At 44.0% G+C, this 19,785-nt stretch overlaps 1 protein-coding gene across 2 annotated transcripts in view; it reads right to left on the reverse strand.

Moving 5' to 3' along the window:
* The window catches only part of SMAP1 (small ArfGAP 1), a 453,919-nt gene that overhangs the window by 131,455 nt on the left and 302,679 nt on the right, over positions 1 to 19,785 (reverse strand). For both annotated transcript variants that reach the window (XM_077487401.1, XM_077487402.1), the window contains one exon: positions 11,292 to 11,373. In XM_077487401.1, the coding sequence (XP_077343527.1) occupies positions 11,292 to 11,373 (82 nt within the window). The remainder of the gene's footprint in view (positions 1 to 11,291; positions 11,374 to 19,785) is intronic.

Consider the following 19,785-nt stretch of genomic DNA (forward strand, 5'->3'; position numbering starts at 1 on the left):
ATTGCCAGAGGATCCCTTGTTCAGGACACAAACTGCTGCAGCTTGTTGAACCTGGATATCAATAGATTGACCTCTGGCCATTCTCAATGCTGGCAAATTTCCTGGAACACCCCTGAGTGTACAGACCATTCCCCCAGGCAGATCAGCTGGCAGCTGGGATAATTTGCCTTCCCAGTTCTCTACTACCGGCACATGCTCCTCTGCCCAGGCTAGTATGCGGTTCACCTCCTTCAGAGCTGAACGACTCCTGGTGCCGCCTTGGCAGTTTATATAGGCTATTGCAGTGGCATTGTCGGACTGAACCCTGATAGGGCAATCATGAAGTTCCAACGTAAGGCCGGACGTAATGCCTGTAACTACAGGACGTTGATGGGCAGGATCCGTTCTGTCCTTGACCATGTCCCCAGAGCTATGAGCCCCTCTAGGATCGCTCCCCGGCATGCGAGACTGGCATCTGTGGTCAGAACTCTCCAAGTTACCGGGAGGAAGGATCTTCTGTTTTGCAGGTTCTGATCCTGCAACCATCAGTTTAGGCTTAAGTTTGTCCTCTCCTGTTCCAAGCCAGTAAGATGTCTTGTTGTATAGGCCTGGAATGGAACTGGGCATAGGGCACTGCCTTGGAGGACACCAAAATTACATTCATCTACTGCAAATCACAGGAACCTCTGATGAGGCTAAAAGATGGGTATGTGTAAATATGTGTCCTTTAAATCTAGGTAGACTAGAAAGTCTCCCATCTGGAGCAAGGCTACAACTGAGCAGACAGACTCCATCCTAAAGGATTGGATTAGTAGATACTGGTTAAGGGGTCTTAGATCAAAAATGGGCCTTGTGTCACCGTAAACAGGTTCAAATAAAACCCCACACCCCTTTCAGATACAGGAACCTGTACAATCACCCCTTGATGCACTAAATGAAGTAGTGCCTGAAACAGTACGTTTCTTTTTGGAGGATCCGAGGGAATGCTGGATCTTAGAAACCTCTGAGTTGAGGTGACCCACTCGTCCTGAACCACTGTACTCCAAATTTCCGCAAAGGGCAGCAGCCTTCTCCCCACCTGATAGAGTGGGGGTTTCCCCTCCAAAGGAAGGCTTGGTGCTGGGTTTAGAAAAGCTTTTAGTGGCCCAGACCTTGCTCCTGGCTCTAGCGCCCTGTTAGCGGCAGAACTGCCTTGGCACTGAGACACCTGAGGAAGCAGTCCCTGAGGGTTTAAGTGGGGGACGCCTGGTGCTTTTTTTTACAGGAGGTAGAGAGCTCTTCCCTCCGGGAAAGTTTTTGGATACATTTATCCAAATCATCAAACAAACATTGCCCATGAATGGGGAAACCTGCCAATAATTTCTTACAAGGAAGTTTGGCTGACCAGTTCTTAAGCCACAAAGATCTGCGCATATGTACAGACAAGAGAGCCAAACAAGAAACCTGCTGTATTGAATCTTAAGGTATCAACGGCAAAACACAGCGCTCAATGAATATCTGTCTTATTTTCAGCAAGATCACCCTCCTGGTTAGGCCTGTCAGGCCATCTGAACTGATCCTTTATGGACTGGCAGATACCAATTGCTGCAAAAGCTGTCTGAATAGCTGAAATGGTCAAAGAAAAGGAAGCCTTTAATAATGACTCCATGTTCTTGTCAACAGGGTCTTTCAAGCCCTGTGAATTATCCTCCGGACAAGTTAAGTTCTTGTTTAAGGAAGAGACTCCTGCATCTACAGCTGGCATGCTTCAGTTCTTAATGAACTTTTCATCCATGAGATATAAAAGGGAAAACCTCTTAGGAGGAACAAAAATCCTGTCATAATGTTCCCAATCAGCATATACTGCCTGTTCCAGCAGAGGGTGTAAGGGGAAAGCCTGTGCAGCCTGAAGAGGCCTCAGGGACCCCAAATAGGACCAGGGGGGCTCAGTATCCTCTGCAAGAGGCAACTTAAAGGCAGAACGAACCATCTCGGCAAGAGTCTGGATCAAAAGCCTCTGCGACCGAGAGGCAGACACCAACTGGATATCTTCTTGCCCAGATTGCTCAGAAGACGACTCCTCTGCCAGGCCCTCCACAGAATCCTGTGCTTTTAGTTCTTCACCATTCTCAACCCATTCGTGCTACAAACTAGGAGGCTCAAGGGAGGGGAATCTGTCATGCTTCCTTCCACCCTGTGGGATGGAGGCAATCATGGCAGCAATCCTGTGCTCTAACCTGGCTAGGGCTGAGGACGGTTCATTCTTGGTGATAAAGGGTGAAGCAGCAGCATTGACTGTAGGCACAATATCAGATAGGTGCAGCAGCCCAGATTGCACAAAAGACTGTGGTCTTTCAGGGGATGCAACACTAGGAATACAACTAGGTTCATCAGGAACTATTGACGACTTTTCTGAAGACATTTACAAGACATAAAAAGAGTACCTGGGTGTAGCATTAACACACCTCGGAAGGGAGACCCTTTGATAGGGCTCAGCAAGCCCCTATGCAACAATCCTGCTAAGTACCTTAGCCTGCCAAGCAACACCTGGTTACTCACGTGACCCGGGTAAGGAGAAATGAACCGCTGCAAGTACCTGCACTGTGGCCCACAGCTGCCTTCTGGAAACACCGCAAGCTTGACTTAGCTTAAATAAGCTGGCTGTGCACCAGGATGTTCTGGGCATGCATGCGCACGCGGTCCCAGCAAATACCGCCTATGGCGAAGTTCTGTTCGCCATGGCCAAACAAACTGCTGAGCACAGCAGCACTCTTGTGAATGCAAGTGCACCATGGCGAACCAAAAGGCAAAATGGCGCACCATTGTGCGCCATCATACAAGTAAAAAAATAAGTAGACAGACACAAGCAAAAAAAGGTACACTTTGCAAACACCCACAGCTAGCCCAAAACTCCTCTGTATGGTCATCCCACACAGGTGTCCAGCCTCTAGCTAGTGTGATTGTTACAATCACTGGGACACCCCACAATAAGTAAATAAGGGGGTTTCACTTACCCACTCAGGTGCAAGGCAGCTTAGAAACTAAGAGCCCAATCTTCACCCATCACAGCGGGTTTCTGTCACTTGAGGACCTTCAAGGACTGGGTACTCTTCATGTTTAGGGCCCACTCCCTTGGACCTGTACAGCACCCTACAGGAATGCCTTAGCACTGTGGTGTCCAGGATTCCACTTGACAGGGTCCAGCATCCGAGGGTCACATTACGGACAAAACCTTGCAGGATCTTGCGTCTTCTTTGCGAGGCTCGGATACCATTTATCTAAGCATATAGAGCCTGTGTCAAATGGATCTGATCAGTCAATCCCTTGATTCATTTAAGAATTGATGTATTTCCTGTATGGTAGGGATTATATAGGGGGATCATTTCCCGCCTAAAGACCTTTGGTCTACCAGTGTCCATTCACCTAGAGATGGCGTATAATCCAGTCGGTAATGAATATTAGCCTAACTCTGTGGCCCATGATGAATGAAAAAAATAAAACTGTACAACTCAATTGAAAAACTAACTGAAATCTTTGGGGGGGTGGAGAGAAAAACTAAAATGTGGTTGCATAAGTGTGCACATCCTCTTATAACTGAGCATGTAGCTGTGTTATGAATTAAGCAATCACATTCAAATTCATGTTAAATAGGCATCAGTACACACCTGCCATCATTTGAAGTGCCTCTGATTAACCTCAAATAAAGTTCAGCTGTTCCAGTAGGTGTTTCCTCACATTAGATATACCATGGAACACAGTGAAGACAGTCAGGGCTGCCTTTCAGTGTGGCATATTAGTGCCTTCACATCAGCATCCACAAGTGGAGCCTATCGGTGCACATCAGTGAAGGAGAATAATTACTTTATAACATTTTCAGACAAAAACCAAGAAAAAATTTAATCTTTTTCAAAATGCTAGTTTTTTGTGTTTTTTTTTTTGAGCAAAAAATAAAAAACCTAGTGGTGATTAAAATAGCACCAAAAGAAAGCTCTATTTGTGTGAAAAAAAAAAAATTAAATTTTTATTTGGGTACAGTGTTGCATGACCTGCCAATTGTCATTTAAAGTGCAACAGTGCTGAAAGCTGAAAATTGGCCTGGGCAGGAAGGGGGTAAAAGTGCCCAGTACTGAAGTGGTTAATAAAAGCAAAGGACTGTTTGATTCTAAAAAGTGGCTCTCATGGCATCAATAGAAGCAGATATGTTATTCTTAAGCCTGGAAGATAAATCAATCGAGTGTGGTTCCTCAAGAACAAACTCATCCTGTAAGAATTTGTAAGACTCTTCATCAAAGCATCCACAGCCAAAAGACTAAGGGTCCTTTCACACAGGCTGGTCCGTGTATGGACTCGGCTTTGCTCAGCGGGGATCAATCCACTGATCCCCACTAAGCAGGCAGATGACAGGTCCATCTCCGCTCACTGTGCCGAGACACACTTGGCAGAGCCCCACTGTCCTCTATGAAGATCGGATTAAAACGTATGTCCGTTTTCATTCAATCCCATCCGATTCTCCAGATGGATGGGAAATGGGGTTTCCATCCGTATGGATTTCACGGACAGAATCGGATTGGATACCGGCAGATGTCAGTGGACTGCTTACATCCGCTGCTCCATAGGGCTGAATGGCCAATTTTGTTGCCAGTGGTTTAGACATTAATGGCTAAGTGTTGAGTTATTTTGAGGGGGACAGCAAATTTACACTATTATACAAGCTGTACACTCACTACTTTACGATTTTGCATAGTGTCATTTTTTCAGTGTTGCCACATTAACCGCTTCTCGCCCGCCCTATAGCCGAAAGACGGCTACAGAGCGGACGCTACCTGCCGGGAGGCCGTCCCTGGACGTCGTCCTGTTTACTTCCTCTCTGCGCGCTGCCGCGGGCGTGCATCAGGGAAGTTCTGTGCTGGCCGTGTCCCTCGGACACAGACAGTCACAGATCGCTGTAAACGGCCTATCACAGCGGCCGTTTACATATGAGATCATCTCTCACTGGACATGCCGATCGCGCTGTAAACATATGAGATCATCTCTCAGCGCCGCTCTACCTCCTCACACAGACAGGGAGAGATGAACGGCTGCAGCAGCCGTAAATAAAAAAAAAAAAAAAGTAAAAAAAGTGCCATCCGCGCCCCCAGTGCCACCTGTCGTCAGTGCCACCTGTCGTCAGTGCCACCTGTCGTCAGTGTCACGCTTCGTCAATGTCACTTATCAGTGTCACGCTTCGTCAATGTCACTTATCAGTGTCACGCTTCGTCAATGTCACTTATCAGTGTCACGCTTCGTCAATGTCACTTATCAGTGTCACGCTTCGTCAATGCCACGCGTCAGTGTCACGCGTCAGTGCCACGCGTCAGTGCCACGCGTCAGTGCCACCTGTCAGTGCCACCTGTCAGTGCCACCTGTCAGTGCCACCTGTCAGTGCCACCTGTCAGTGCCACCTGTCAGTGCCACCTGTCAGTGCCACCTGTCAGTGCCACCTGTCAGTGCCACCTGTCAGTGTCACACATCATCGGTGCCACATATTAGTGCCATTTGTCATCAGTGCCACCTGTCATCAGTGCCATCTGTCATCAGTAACACGTGTCATTGTCCTGGTGCTCCAGGGCCTTCAAAAGTGTAATAGGTAGTCAACAAGTTAGATGTGTAATTTGCATGTTGGGCCTCTCTATGTGGCCAGGCTGTGAAAAAGTCCCACACATGTGGTATTGTAATACTCAGGAGGAGTAGCAGAATTTTTTTGGGGTGTCATTTGTGGTATACACATACCATGTGAGAGAAATAACCTATTACAATGACAATTTTGTGAAAAAAAAATAAAAATCTTAATTTTGCAAAGAATTGTGGGAAAAATGACATCAAAAAGCTCACCATGCCTCTTACTAAATACATTGGAATGACGACTTTCCAAAAAAGGGGTTATTTGGGGGGTATTTGTACTTTCCTGACTTGTTCGGGTCGCAAGAAGTGAGATGGTCCACCAGTACATCAGATGTGATCAATTTTGTATGATTCGCACAACAGCTTGTAGACTCTCTAACTTTCACAAAGACCAAATAATATCCACTAATTTGGGTTATTTTTACCAAAGATATGTAGCAGTATAAATTGTGGCCAAAATTTATGAAGAAAAATTAATAATTTGCATAATTTTGTCACAGAAACAAAGAAATGTGTTTTTTTTTCAAAATTTTCGGTCTTTTCTCATTTATAGTGAAAAAAATAAAAACCCCAGAGGTGATCAAATACCACCAAAAGAAAGCTCTATTTGTGGGAAAAAAAAGGACAAAAAATTCATTTGGGTACAGTGTTGCATGACTGAGTAATTGTCATTCAAAGTGCGAGAGCACTGAAAGCTGAAAATTGGTCTGGGCAGGAGGGGTGTTTAAGTGCCTAGTAGGCAAGTGGTTAAAAAGATATATTTACAAAAACGTGAGGGGTGTATTCACTTTTGTGAGATACTGTATACATTTTATTCCATCATTCTCTATATATTGGAGTTCCAATCATTTGTAAGTTTATTAAGAGTCAGCAGCTACAAAAAGTGTAGCTGCTGATTTTTTGTAAACAGATACTCACCTACGGTTCAGTGATGTGGGCACCGGAAGCCTTGAACCGCTGGCAACAAAAGTGAGCGTACCCGTAAGTGAAATTGTCGAAATTAGCAATTTTTCCTCCTCAATGTCATGTGACTCATTACAAGGCCTTAAGTGTGAATGGGGAGCAGGTGTGTTACATTTGGTGGTATCGCTCTCACTCTCATAATGGTCACTGGAAGTTCAACATGGTACCTCATGGCAAAGAATTGTTGCTCTACATAAAGATGGCCTAGGCTATAAGAATATAGCCAAGACCCTGAAACTGAGCTGCAGCACGGTCGCCAAGACCATACAGGGGTTTAACAGGACAGGTTCCACTCATAACAGGTCTTGCTGTGGTTGACCAAAGAAGCCGAGTGCACATGCTCAGTGCCATATGCAGAGGTTGTCTTTTGGAAATAGATGTATGAGTGCTGCCAGCATTGCTTCAGAGGTTGAAGGGGTGGGGGTCAACCTGTCAGTGCTCAGACCATACGCTGCACAGTGCATCAAATTGGTCTGCATGGCTGTCCTCCCAGAAGGAAGCCTCTTCTGAAGATGATGAACAAGAAATCCCACAGTTTGCTGAAGACAAGCAGACTAAGGACATGGATTACTGGAACCATGTCCTGTGGTCTGATGAGACAAAGATAAACTTATTTGGTTTAGATGTTGTCAAATGCGTGTGGCGGCAATCAGGTGAGGAGTACAAAGACAAGTGCGTCTTGCCTACAGTCAAGCATGGTGGTGGGAGTATCATGGTCTGGGGCTGCATGAGTGCTGCTGGCACTGAGAGGCTACAGGTCATTGAGGGAACCATGAATACCAAAATGTACTGTCACATACTGAAGCAGAGCATGATCCCCCTCCCTTCGGAGACTGGGCCGCTGGGCAGTAATCGAACATGAGAACGGCCCCAAACACACCTTCAAGGCAACCACTGCCTTGCTAAAGAAGCGGAGGGTAAAAGTGATGGACTGGCCAAGAATGTCTCCAGATCTAATCCCTATTGCGCATCTGTGGGACATCCTCAAACAGAAAGTGGTGGAGCGCAAGGTCTCCAACATTACCAACTCTGTGATGTCATCATGGTGGAGTGGAAGAGGACTCCAGTGTCAACCTTCGAAGCTCTGGTGAACTCCATGCACAAGAGGGTTAAGGCAGTGCTGGAAAATAATGGTGGCCACACAAAATATTGACACTTTGGGTCCAATTTGGACATTTTCACTTAGGGGTGTACTCACTTTTGTTGCCAGCGGTTTAGACATTAATGGTTGTGTGTTGAGTTATTTTGAGGGGACAGCAAATTTACACTGTTATACAAGCTGTACACTCACTACTTTACATTGTAGCAAAGAAAATTGGGGGTGAGTGGAGAGGAGGCGCTGAGAGCAGATAAGTGACACTGAGTGTCCAGCTGCCTGAACAAAAAGGGAGTGACGCTGCTGTCCCCCCTCCCTCCAGCTCTGAGACTAGCAGTTTCAGGCTCTGACTGCTTGTTGTGTGGACGGTATGGGGATGCAGCAATCTTCTTAGATCCCGCCCAGCTGCCTGAATCGTCCACCTGCTGACCTGACTAATCGCCTGTCCATCTGTCTGAACAGCTCACCCGCTCATCTGCATGAACCGCCCACCTGTCCGCATGCCTGCCTGCACTCCTGAAAGAGGGAAATGTGAACAGGAGCAAGTGTGTGCTGAGGTAAGCTGAGCTAACTACTTGTTTCATTGTTCCGACTCCCTGTCCAGCACCATAGCGTTAGGACAATGGGACTGGAACAGGGTGAAATTGAGGAAGGGGTTAGCATTGCCATGTCCACCAATGCAGGTGGTGGTGGAGGGGGGGGGGGAATCAGTGGTAGTGAAAGTTAACCCTCCCACATGCATTGGAACTCATGGCAAATTTTAACCCACCACCCACTTCTGCATTTGTGGTAATGTCAGTGAAAGTTAACTCCCTCCCCCCACATTAGGGGTCATGGGAGGGGTTACATTTCAATGCCACTATCCACGAATGTAGGAGAGGGGGACATTAATACTGACACCTGTGCTATCGATTATTAATGCATCCACTGGCTTCAATGCTTGGAGTTACTAATGCGTCCTCCGATACCAGTGTTGGGGGTTATTATGATGCCCACTGACATCAATGCTAGGGGGTATTTATGCATCTTCTGATACCTGCGTTGGGGGGGGGGGGGGTATTATGGCGTCTGGCACCAGTGTTGGGGTTTTTTAACCGGTTCAGCCCCGGAAGATTTTACCCCCTTCCTGACCAGAACACTTTGTGATTCGGCACTGCATCGCTTTAACTGACAATTACGCGGCCGTGCGACGTTACACCCAAACAAAATTGAGGTCCTTTTTTTTCCCACAAATAGAGCTTTCTTTTGCTGCCATTTGATCACATCTGTGTTTTTTAACAGACGATCTGTCATGTCTCCCCTCAGAGAACTGGAAACTGTTTACACACACAGATCCCGGTTCTCCATGTGCCCCGAGCGATCGCGGAAGCCCGGCGATGACCAAGCAGAGGGCGTGCACCCCTAGTGGCCACAGGGAGAACGTTGTTACACCAAGCCATTATATATATATATAATACACACACACACACACACACACACACACACACATACATACATACATACATACATACATACATACATACATACATATATATATATACACACACACACACATATATACACCGTATTTATCGGCGTATAACACGTGCCGGAGTATAACACGCAGCCCAAGTTTAGGAGGGAATTTAAAAGAAAAAAACCTTTAGGAGGGAAGTTTATGGAAAAAAACTTACATTTAAATGCCGATCAACGCACACGCAGTGTCTTTGCCATTTAAAAATGGCGCCGCCGAGATACAGAGCAGATGTCCTGTGTATATCTCGGCGGTGCTCGGTAGTTCTTGGCGGCTTTCGGGTCTTTTCTGCCGCACTCGGCTATTCTCTGCAGCTTTCCGAAAGCCGCCGAGAACAGCAGAGTGCGGCCGAAAATAGGTGAGAACGCCCGAAAATACCCGGAAGCCACAGAGAATGGCAGAAAGGGTTAGCAAAAGCGGGGGATCGGCGTATAACATGCACCCTTGATTTCAGGGGGAAAAAAAAGTTGTGTTATACGCCGATAAATACGGTATATACATTATATATATACATATACACACACACCAGAAAGACCAGCACCTCTCATGCGACTTATTGGGCAACTGCCTTCCATTGTATGCAGTTCTAATTACAATACTGCAAATAGATTGCATAGTGTCCATATATAGAAGCTGTACTGAAATCATAGGAGACCACACTTACCACTGTATATGTGTTTTGAATCAGTGCCAAAAGCCAAAGAAGAGGCTCATTCACTGACTCCAAACCTCTGCCAGTTACAGAAGACTATATACAAAGACGACTAATCAGCTCCAGCTACAAATAAAAAAGGTTACCAGTTTCCATGCAATGTTGAGTATGTAAAGCCATTCATAGACAGAACAGGCCAATTTAACCCCACTGACTTCCAGTCAGGGCCGTCTTTAAGGCAGGGCAAAAGGGGCAGCTGCCCTGGGCCCTGTCATAGTTGTAGGGCTCAAAGCAGCTGCCTCATACTTGCCAACTATCCCAGTTTAAATTCCATTGTCCCTTGAAGTTTTAGCCCTGTGCTGTGTCCCAATATCTCAATGTGAAGCGCTGGTACTAATGCTTCCCAGTTCTGCCTTATTGTTGTGTACAGATGACTCACCTGCAGACCCTGTGTTTACATGTAAATAACCAGCATTCATATGTAAATAGCGGCAGCATTCATAAGCAAATAGCTGTGGCCGGCGACATTGATATGTAAATAAAGGTTGCATTCATATGTATATCACGCCCCCCCCTGCAATGAGGAGATGATGTGCTGTAACCTCTAGCAACCAGTGAGCAGTAATACTGTATAGTATAGTAAACTGATTTTAAATCTAGCTGCTATTTCTTGTAGGTCTCAGAGCAGGTAGAGAGTGAAATTTTATTGGGGGGGCCCAAGAGAATTTTTGCCCAGGGCCCAATCAATATTAAAGACGGCCCTGCTTCCAATAGATATGGTGTGAAGGGATTACCAATATACTAATCCATTTTATAGCATTCTCTGACTGTATATGAGCCACTGCAATATCAACAGTAAACTAAAACGACATGTACACATTTACATACTAATTATCAAAAAGAGAACATCTTTGTACAATGGAAGACCTTGTTCTCTCTGTTATTTTTCTATTAACACAGGCAAGTAAAAATAAAGGAATTCTCTCTCACGTGTAAAGGGCATAAAAGCAACAAACACCTGCTCAGAACATAATATGGAAAAGAGGGCTCACTCAAAAGTACATGACGGTTTTTCGAAAAATGTACTGAAAAAAGTACAACAAAACCGCCCCAGTGTCTTTTTCTTTACATTAAAAAAGTTATATTTAAATGGTGAAAATGTCGTTATGCAACAAGACTTTGAAGATCACTTTGATAGCTTTTCTTTCCCCAAGGAGCTCATTACTGGTATTTTGGTGGAGACAGCACTGCTGACAGAAACAGGCCCCCTTATTAAACATTTTCTTTAATACAGGGCTCTCAGCAGACTTAATCATGCCATTTACAAGCCCAACTAACAATATCAGTTGGCATATGGAAGATAAAGGCTTGATGCTCCCTTCTGCTAAGGTTTCATTGTAGTCATTTTGTACAGCAACAATGGTGAGTGTTCATTATTTATTACTTACCAAGTCCTAAAAGATCAATGGTCATTTCTGGGGCTTTCTTTGGACTAGCTTTAACCTCTAACTGTGGCTCCTTTTTCAATACCTGTGAAAAGCAGCAAAGCATTCATTAATTAGGCACTTAAGGGAAAGCAATGGAGCATTTATCTTTTCCTGGTATATTTAATATAGTGTGTAATAGTTGGTAGAAGCACATTCCGGGCTCTTCTCTAGCACATAATGCAGTTCAAACTGATACCTCCAAAGACATACAATTACTAACTGCAACATAATGAATCAGTTCTCTGTACAAAATAAACTCCCCTGACCCATTTTAGATGCTGGCAGTGACATAATCACTCTTCAACTAAAACGTAGCGGTAGTCAAATTTAACGGAAACCATTTTTAGGTTTTTAAATGCTGGTAAAAAAATAAAATACAATTGCAATTCTAACAAATAAGGTTACAAAAGAATATGTCAGCATTCGTGATTCACAAGGGTAACATTTTAGAACAGGATGTAAAAACTAGTATAGCCAAGACATCTATGAATAGCCATATTAGGAAACCAATGGTACAATTTTGTTTAGATGATATTTACACTATAGGTTTGTATTGAGGATAGTAAGGTGAGTACATCGTCATATGTTCCTTATGAAAAGATCCATGTTCTCAGATTGGGCACAAGCTTATTTTTACCCTTAAAAAACTGGAGGATGGAAAAATCTTAGATGAGGGTGAGGTAAGTAATGATGTGCACTACGCTTACCTAGGTGCACCCATCTAGAGATCTTCAGGTGTGAAGTTGACAAGCCTGCAAGCATCCTACCAGGCCACTCTGAAGGCAGCTAGAATTGTCACATCTATACACGTCTCTTGGGTTTCACAGGCAAGTGAACAGCTGCACTGTATTGTGCTGGGAGCAGAAATGTGTGGTCTTAAACTTTATACCAGAAGATCTCTAGATTTCTCTTTCAGCCTAGGTCTCTTTGTTAAAGCAGGCAATGGAAACAAAGATGACAGGACCAAGAAATGATTGGTGACAATATTTACACATTACACTGGCTATACCCTCTACAGTAACACATCCTCTAAGGCTCCATTCCCACCTGGAATTGCCGCCATTCCAAATCGCTGCAAAACATGGGGCGCATTTGCAATAAAATTACTTGTTATGGCACCTCAATTGCACCATGATTTTGCTGCTATTGTTGCACGGTAAATTACGCTGGAATCGCAATGTGCGACTGTCACCCAAAATCTCATATTCCTTTTTGAGCGACAATACTGTGGCACAATTAAGGTGCCTTTAAGAGGTCACGGCATCGCAATTGTGTCCCGTGTTTTGCAGCAATTTGAAATCAGGTGTGAATGGAGCCTAATACCACATGATGTAAATTGATAGGCTCATGTCTATGTAAATGTTATTTCCAAAACAAATCTGACAGAAATACTTTCTAAGCGCTATAACATTATTTCAATGAAATATGTATGCTGTTAATGTCCAAAAAATTTTTTTACGCAAATGTGTTAGAACATATAAATTAACCCTAAGACAGTTGAACCTACTCTACCCCTGGTAAAGTATGCAAATTCAGTGTCCTAAATAGGATGGCAGGTATGGATAGTGGTGACCTAATCCAAAGCAGATATTAACCAGTTAACCACTTCAGCCCCAGAAGGATTTACCCCCTTCCTGACCACAGCAATTTTCGCGATACGGCATTTAACTGACAATTGCCCAGTCGTGCGACTTTGCACCCAAACAAAACTGATGTCCTTATTTTCCCCATAAATTGAGCTTGCTTTTGGTGGTATTTTTTGCGCTATAAACAAAAAAGGAGCGACAATTTTGAAAAAAAAAAAAGTAATTTTTTACTTTTTGCTATAATATGCCCCCCCCCCCAAAAAAAAAAAAATTATATATATTAATATATATATATATATATATATATATATATATATATATATATATATATATATATATATATCACAATAAGCATATATTGATTGGTTTGCACAAAAGTAATAGCATCTAGAAAATGGGGGATAGATTATGGCATTTCTATAAATTTTTATTTTATTAGTAATGGCAGTGAGCTGCAATTTTTATCATGACGGCAACATTATGGCAGGCACATCGGACACTTTTGACACTATTTTGGGACCATTGTCATTCATACAGCGGTCAGTGCTATAAAAATGCACCGATTGCTGTGTAAATGACACTAGCAGGAAAGGGGTTAAACACTAGGGGGCAATCAAGGGGTTAAGCGTGTCCTAGGGAGTGATTCTAACTGTAGGGGGGATTGTCTCACTAGAACATGACAGATCACTGCTCGATGACAGGAAGCAGTAGATCTCGGTTATGTTGCTAGGCAGAACAGGGAAATGCCTAGTTTACATAGGCATCTCCCCGTTCGCATATAATGTTTGGGGGTTTGAGATTTTAACTTGTAAGCGAGAAATGTCAGAAAAAGGCTTAGACATGAAGAGGTTAAAGAAACGTTTTCTTTCCCTTTTGCAAAAAACAAAAAATTTTAAGCCATATGAAAAAGGTGACCATTGCAGCACCACCCACAGTTCTTTATAGTTTTTTTTTTTTTTAAGCAAAAAAAGAGGAAGGTTGAGCAGCACAAAAACAAAAGAAAAAAAATAAAACCATTGGAATTGAAAAAATGAATTTAAATGAATACTATTACCACAGGTATTAAACAAGAGTTACAAAAACAAAGCATTAATTGCCATCCTTCCAATGGGACACAGATAAAAAGGAAATTGCCATGAGTTTATCCATTCTCTAAACACCTAATGTATCCAAAATGTAGATAGTTGCCATGAGATAAAACATGGGGCCTGCTATTGCCAACCTCTTCATAAAAAAGAAAGTTATCTGGCTGCTCTGCTGACTTACCAGCTTCAATACGTTCTGAGACAATGACCCTAAACAGGCTGATTAATGCCAGCAATGCCCATTTTGAATCATTAATGGGCAGGCTGAATGTACCAAGTTGATCGATTAACTTGGGTACAACCAGCCTGCTGGATATCGCTAGCGGCTATAGCAGCTAATCACGTAATTGTCAATTCACCTGTCAGCACCGTCTGTGTTGATGGGGGATTTGTGCAAATTTCTTTCCTGCAACCCGTGGTTTTAGGAAAGAAATGATCACAGTGTATAGGCTACCTAAGAAGGTCTGAGAAAAGCCCTTATTTGTAAACTTGTTCTAAATAGAGATCAGCAACGACAGCCTCACGATTTCTCTCATAATACGTTAATTTTTTTTTTATTTATAAACAACGAGTTTATTGGTAATGAGAATAACAGATCAAAGTTCAATATACATATGCCATCAAAAACAGAGGATGAAGATCACGTAATAAACATACAGTATACCCAATTTGTTTACATTTTCTGTTTGTCATATAATGTGCATGCTTACCCTATCCGGCCCCCGTTCATACACCCCGTGCATCTACCAGATGGACAAAATGAATACGACCACACCCAGGGGTTGCGCACCATACATATACAAGTCCGTATGTGCTCAAGCAATGTCCCCAGACCCCACCCCCACTCCCCGCCATCCAAGCTAACATCCCTCCCAATCACACTGCAGAATATAACCCAAGGTGATCCTGTAACTGTAGCTACGCCAAGCGTCACATTGTGATTTGGTGAAATTAATCTATGCAGGCATCTGGATTGTTAAGCCACCCATCCCAGATTCTGTTGTACTTGTTAGGGCATCCCCTGTGTGCATAGACTACCTTTAAGGGTAATGGTATATTCACCTCCGTAATCCATGCCCTGACTGTGAGAGGCACAGAGCACAACCATAGCTTGGCAATTAGCTTTCTAGCACTTCACAGAGTCTCGTGTATCTGTCAAGAAACCCAAGAGACACGTTTTAGGGTCTATCTGTAAGGGAGAACCCATGTGGTCATGTAGGAACTGAATGACTCGCAGCCAAAATGCCTGAACATCCGGTAAGTGGTAAAATATACATGGGTGGCCCTCACACCGCGGACACCGCGGGTCCAGAGAGGCTTTAGATTTATGGATTCTTGCTGGCGTGAGGTATGATTTGTGTAAAATATATAATTGGGTTAACCTGTCTATCTGATAGCTTAGGAGAGACTAGCTTAACATACGTAAGGACCTCCTCCCAATCCTCATTCTCCAGCGGGCCCATCTCCTCTTCCCACCTATGCTTTGCTACATCAGCAATCCTGGTTACTGAGCGTGCCCTGAGGAGGTTATATATGGTGGATATCAGATTAGTAGGATCTTCCCTCACTATGACACCTACCAGGGACAATGCTTGGGGGTTTGGGAATCTGTCCGCATATTGAGCCCGAAGGGCATGGGCAAGTTGCGTACACCGGAAGATCATATGCAAGGGGATCCCAAATTCCCCCTGTAGCGTCTGAAAACTGTGCACGCCTAAGGGGGTGATGACCTGGTGCAAGTATACTATGCCCCTGGAAGCCCACAGGCCTATACCTGGTAGCGATTGGAGTTCCCCCAATTGGGGGTTATGCCACAATGGGGTATGTGAATGCACCCAGTCTGCCCCGGTCATCCTCTCTGCAATGTCCCATATGCGTCTGTGTTGGTCTAGTAAAAGATTACTGTCCCTCACTCTCCTACTATTCTCTCTACCCCGAAATAGTACCTGAAGGGGGGAGTGAGCATAGCTGTAAGGTCGCCCACAGGTCAATGCCTGGTATCTGGGTCCGTCTGACTTCTGTAAGTGGTAGCAATAGGAAAGCTGGGCTGCAATATAGTAAGAGTGAAAATCTGAGAGCTGCCCGCAGGGACGGCCCCTCATCTGCCAAATACAGGAGCATGTCGTCCGCATACATGCTCACCGTCTCCAATAGTGAGCCCATCCGGAGCCCCTGAATGTCTACCTTGGCTCAGAGAAGCAGCAAGCGGCTCCACTGCCAAGGCATCGAGGAGCGGGGACAATGGGCACCCGTCTAGTCCCCCGCCCCAGGGGCAAGGGGTCTGACAGCTGCCCGTTTACCGCCACTCGAGCCTCCAGGGAAAAGTACAGCACTCTAACCCATTTTACATAGTTGGGACCAAACCCGAAGCGCCTAAGGCATTCCCAGAAATACTCCCACTCCACGGAGTCGAATGCCTTAGCTGCATCCAACGCTATCAAGGCCCTAGTTCCTACCATTTCATGACAAGCTTGGAGGTTGCCGTGTTCTTACCAGGCATGAACTCTGTTTGGTCAGGGTGGATCAGGGATAATATAAATGGATTCAACCGGGACACTAGTATTTTGGCTAATATTTTTACATTCACCTGTAGCAGGGAGATCGGACGGTATGATTCAGGGAAATGGGGGTCCTTTCCTGGCTTTGGGAGAACGACGATCCTCGCCTGGCGAAGGGTATCGGGGAGGGACTCAGATTTGAATAAAGAGTTATACAGGCTTAAAAGTTCAGGGGCTAACACCTCAGAGTAGGCTGCATAAAAGTCTAGTGGTAACCGCCTTGTCCCGGGGCCTTGGAGGCTGCCAAGGATGAGATTGCGGCCTCCACCTCCTCCCTAGTAATAGGAAGCTCCAACTCAGCGGCCTGAGCTGCTGATAGCTGCAGAAATGGTACATCCTGTAGAAATGCCCGGGTCTCCTGCACTGTAACCTCTACGCGGGAGGTATACAGATCCCCATAATATTGCCGAAACATTTCGGGAAAAGGTTACCGGGTCTGAGATGAGGACATTATTCGCGTCCAGTAGGGATGCCACAACTGGCGGCCTGGCATCCTGGTGAGCCAGGTACGCCAGAAGCTTGCCCGCCCTTTCTCCCTGTTCAAAAATACGCTGCTTCGAAAAAAAGTGTTTTCGCCTGGCTTGCTCGAAGTGCAGTTGATATAGAATACGTGTTTGGAGTTTGAGCGCTGCGGCGTTCGCCAGTGTGGGGTTCGAAACAAAATCACGCGTTAACGATTCAAGCTTTTCCGACTCATGCTGGGCGAGTACTTTAGAGCAGTGGTCATCAACCCTGTCCTCAGGGCCCACTAACAGGCCAGGTTTTATGTATTACCTTGGAGAGATGCAGACTAGAATACTGCAATCACTGAGCAGAAAATGATATCACCTGTGATGTATTTCAGTTATCTTGCAAACCTGGCCTGTTAGTGGGCCCTGAGGACAGGGTTGATGACCACTGCTTTAGAGGACCATAATAGGTTAATTTTAAAGGCAATTCCATTTCGGCAGCATTGAAAGCTATATACATTTACATTTTTTGCTGTATTTTTGACACAGCACATGCAGTGGAACAAGGGCAGTAGCTTGAATCTAAGCAGCATAGTAGAGATTCAGCCTCTAAATGCAGCACATGTACTCCTACAATGCTTTGCTTCTTATTAAGACCATATTTCAAGGATATGTGTTTCTGAAGGTTTCTCGGAGACCATCTTAAGAAACTTGGCATTATCTGATAATTAAGAATAAGCTGAAGGTCACCATCTCCAAGGAGGAGACAGGTGGAGGGCTTGACTGGTAAACTAAGCTTGTCAAGCCATGACACTGGCTTTGCAACAAAGAGCTCAAGAAAAACAACAAAAAAAAATCCCAGGGAGTAAAAGGGCATTGAAAGAGCGGAGCGATGCCCTTTAACCTAGCTGGGCAATTAAAGGTTTTGAGATGTCTAAAAGAAAAAAAAAAAAAAAAAAAAAAAAAAAAAAAAAGAAGAAGACATTCTATCTTCATTATACTTATTTCTGCTGCAGACCAAAGTGTCTTGCGATGCTCTTGAAGAGCTGGCTGAGCGTTCTACTAACGTAAACACAATGGTAATGAATGGATGTAGCTATAATTGTCAGTACAAGGTTTAGAATAGATATACATTTTCATCGATTCCACTCTTGGCTAATAAAGCTTTCAATCAGAAGGTTGAAATACAAACCAAACAACACTTCTGACACATGAAGAAATAAGGCAACTGTAAGAAGACAAAATTAGGCTGGGAGCACTTCATTTTGTTGTAGAACACTAAAAAACAAGTCAAAATGATAGTCACCCAATAAAATATAATTTGCTGCACATCATGTTCAACAAATGATTGACGTCCAAATTTCACAAAAGCTATCCATTTGCAAATTGCTCATAACGTCGGATACAAAGATTTGATAACGAAATGTTTTTAAAACAAGGACCTTCTGAAATTGAACAGTAGTTACGGCAGCATTTAAGTGTCACTAAACCCACAACAGTAAAATCAGTGTGTGTATGTATATATATATATGCAGTAAATTATGCTTGTTCTACTCAGTGTGGAACCAAAGGGGTTAATCCTCTGCATTGTGTAAAAAGGCTGTTTGATCCTGTCTATTCTGATACTCCCCTTCTTTTTCTGTCCCCAAACCATCTCCTGATAAGGCAGAGCCTGTGGAGTTGCTCTGCACATGCCAAGCTTGGTGTGTACTGGTAGAGTTTTTTTTTTCTCTTGGGAGGGTGCATGTGATCAGCACAGGGCCAATCAGCACTGTCCAGACAGGGGGTCAGGGGTCCCGCAGCCTCAGAGGACAGATTAGAATGAAAACTTATCATACAAGCTTTAAGCAGACAGTGATAGAAGACACAAGAATGCTATATACTGCTGATGAGAAAAGGTATTTAGCAGTTTATATTTACTAAAATAATTGCATTTCTGTGTACTGAGATCAGATATAGTGAATGCAGGGTCCTGGGTTTAGTTAACACTAAGTCTGATATCTGGATGGCACTAAAAGCAGCTGCCGGTATGTGCAGGTACCTAATATCAGGTGTATTGGGTAAGGGGGGAAAAAAAACAAAATTCTTCTTGCACCTTTTAGTCTCTATACTGTACAGTTAGCCAAGCACATCAAATGATACATTCTAACCACTGCGCAATTGTTCCGGTCGAAGGCTGCTCCATTAACATTCATACTAAAGTGATCTGTGCGCATATGCAAATGCAATTATGGGAGGTATAGCAGTAAGAAACCACCAGCATCTGGGCTGAAAGAATTCAACTGAGCCAACAGCTTACCTTTTGTTTTCTTCATTATTCTATTGATTTTTTTTTTCCCTAGCTTATACATATACTACATATATGATACGTGAATTATAAAATATGTCCCTTATACCAGGTGGAAGAATTTTTTTCTTCTTGAAGGTATAAGACACCAGGCAGTTAAAAATTATACTGCATATGTGACCTGTTAACCAGTCACGCATAGCCAAGTCCTGGACCTTCCTGTAGACTACACTAGTAAAACAATACAGCGTACGCCAGGACTCACCCAGTTTGTGAATGGACAAAGAAGGAGAAATTGCAAACTGATGAGGATTATCCACCTACTGCATCCCAGTGAAGGCAGTTCCACTGTGTTAGACTGACAGCACTATGCAAAGCAAAACAGAGTGCTGCATACACCTCCTATTACTGCGATACTTAGGATTACAGGAAGCTGATCAAATAAAATTTTTGTACTTACCACAAAACCAACCCGTTTCACGAAGTCCAC

The sequence above is a fragment of the Lithobates pipiens genome, unplaced genomic scaffold (genome assembly GCF_037356315.1).
Source record: "Lithobates pipiens isolate NorthernLeopardFrog02 unplaced genomic scaffold, aLitPip1_a1.2 Scaffold_18, whole genome shotgun sequence".
NCBI lineage: Eukaryota > Metazoa > Chordata > Amphibia > Anura > Ranidae > Lithobates > Lithobates pipiens.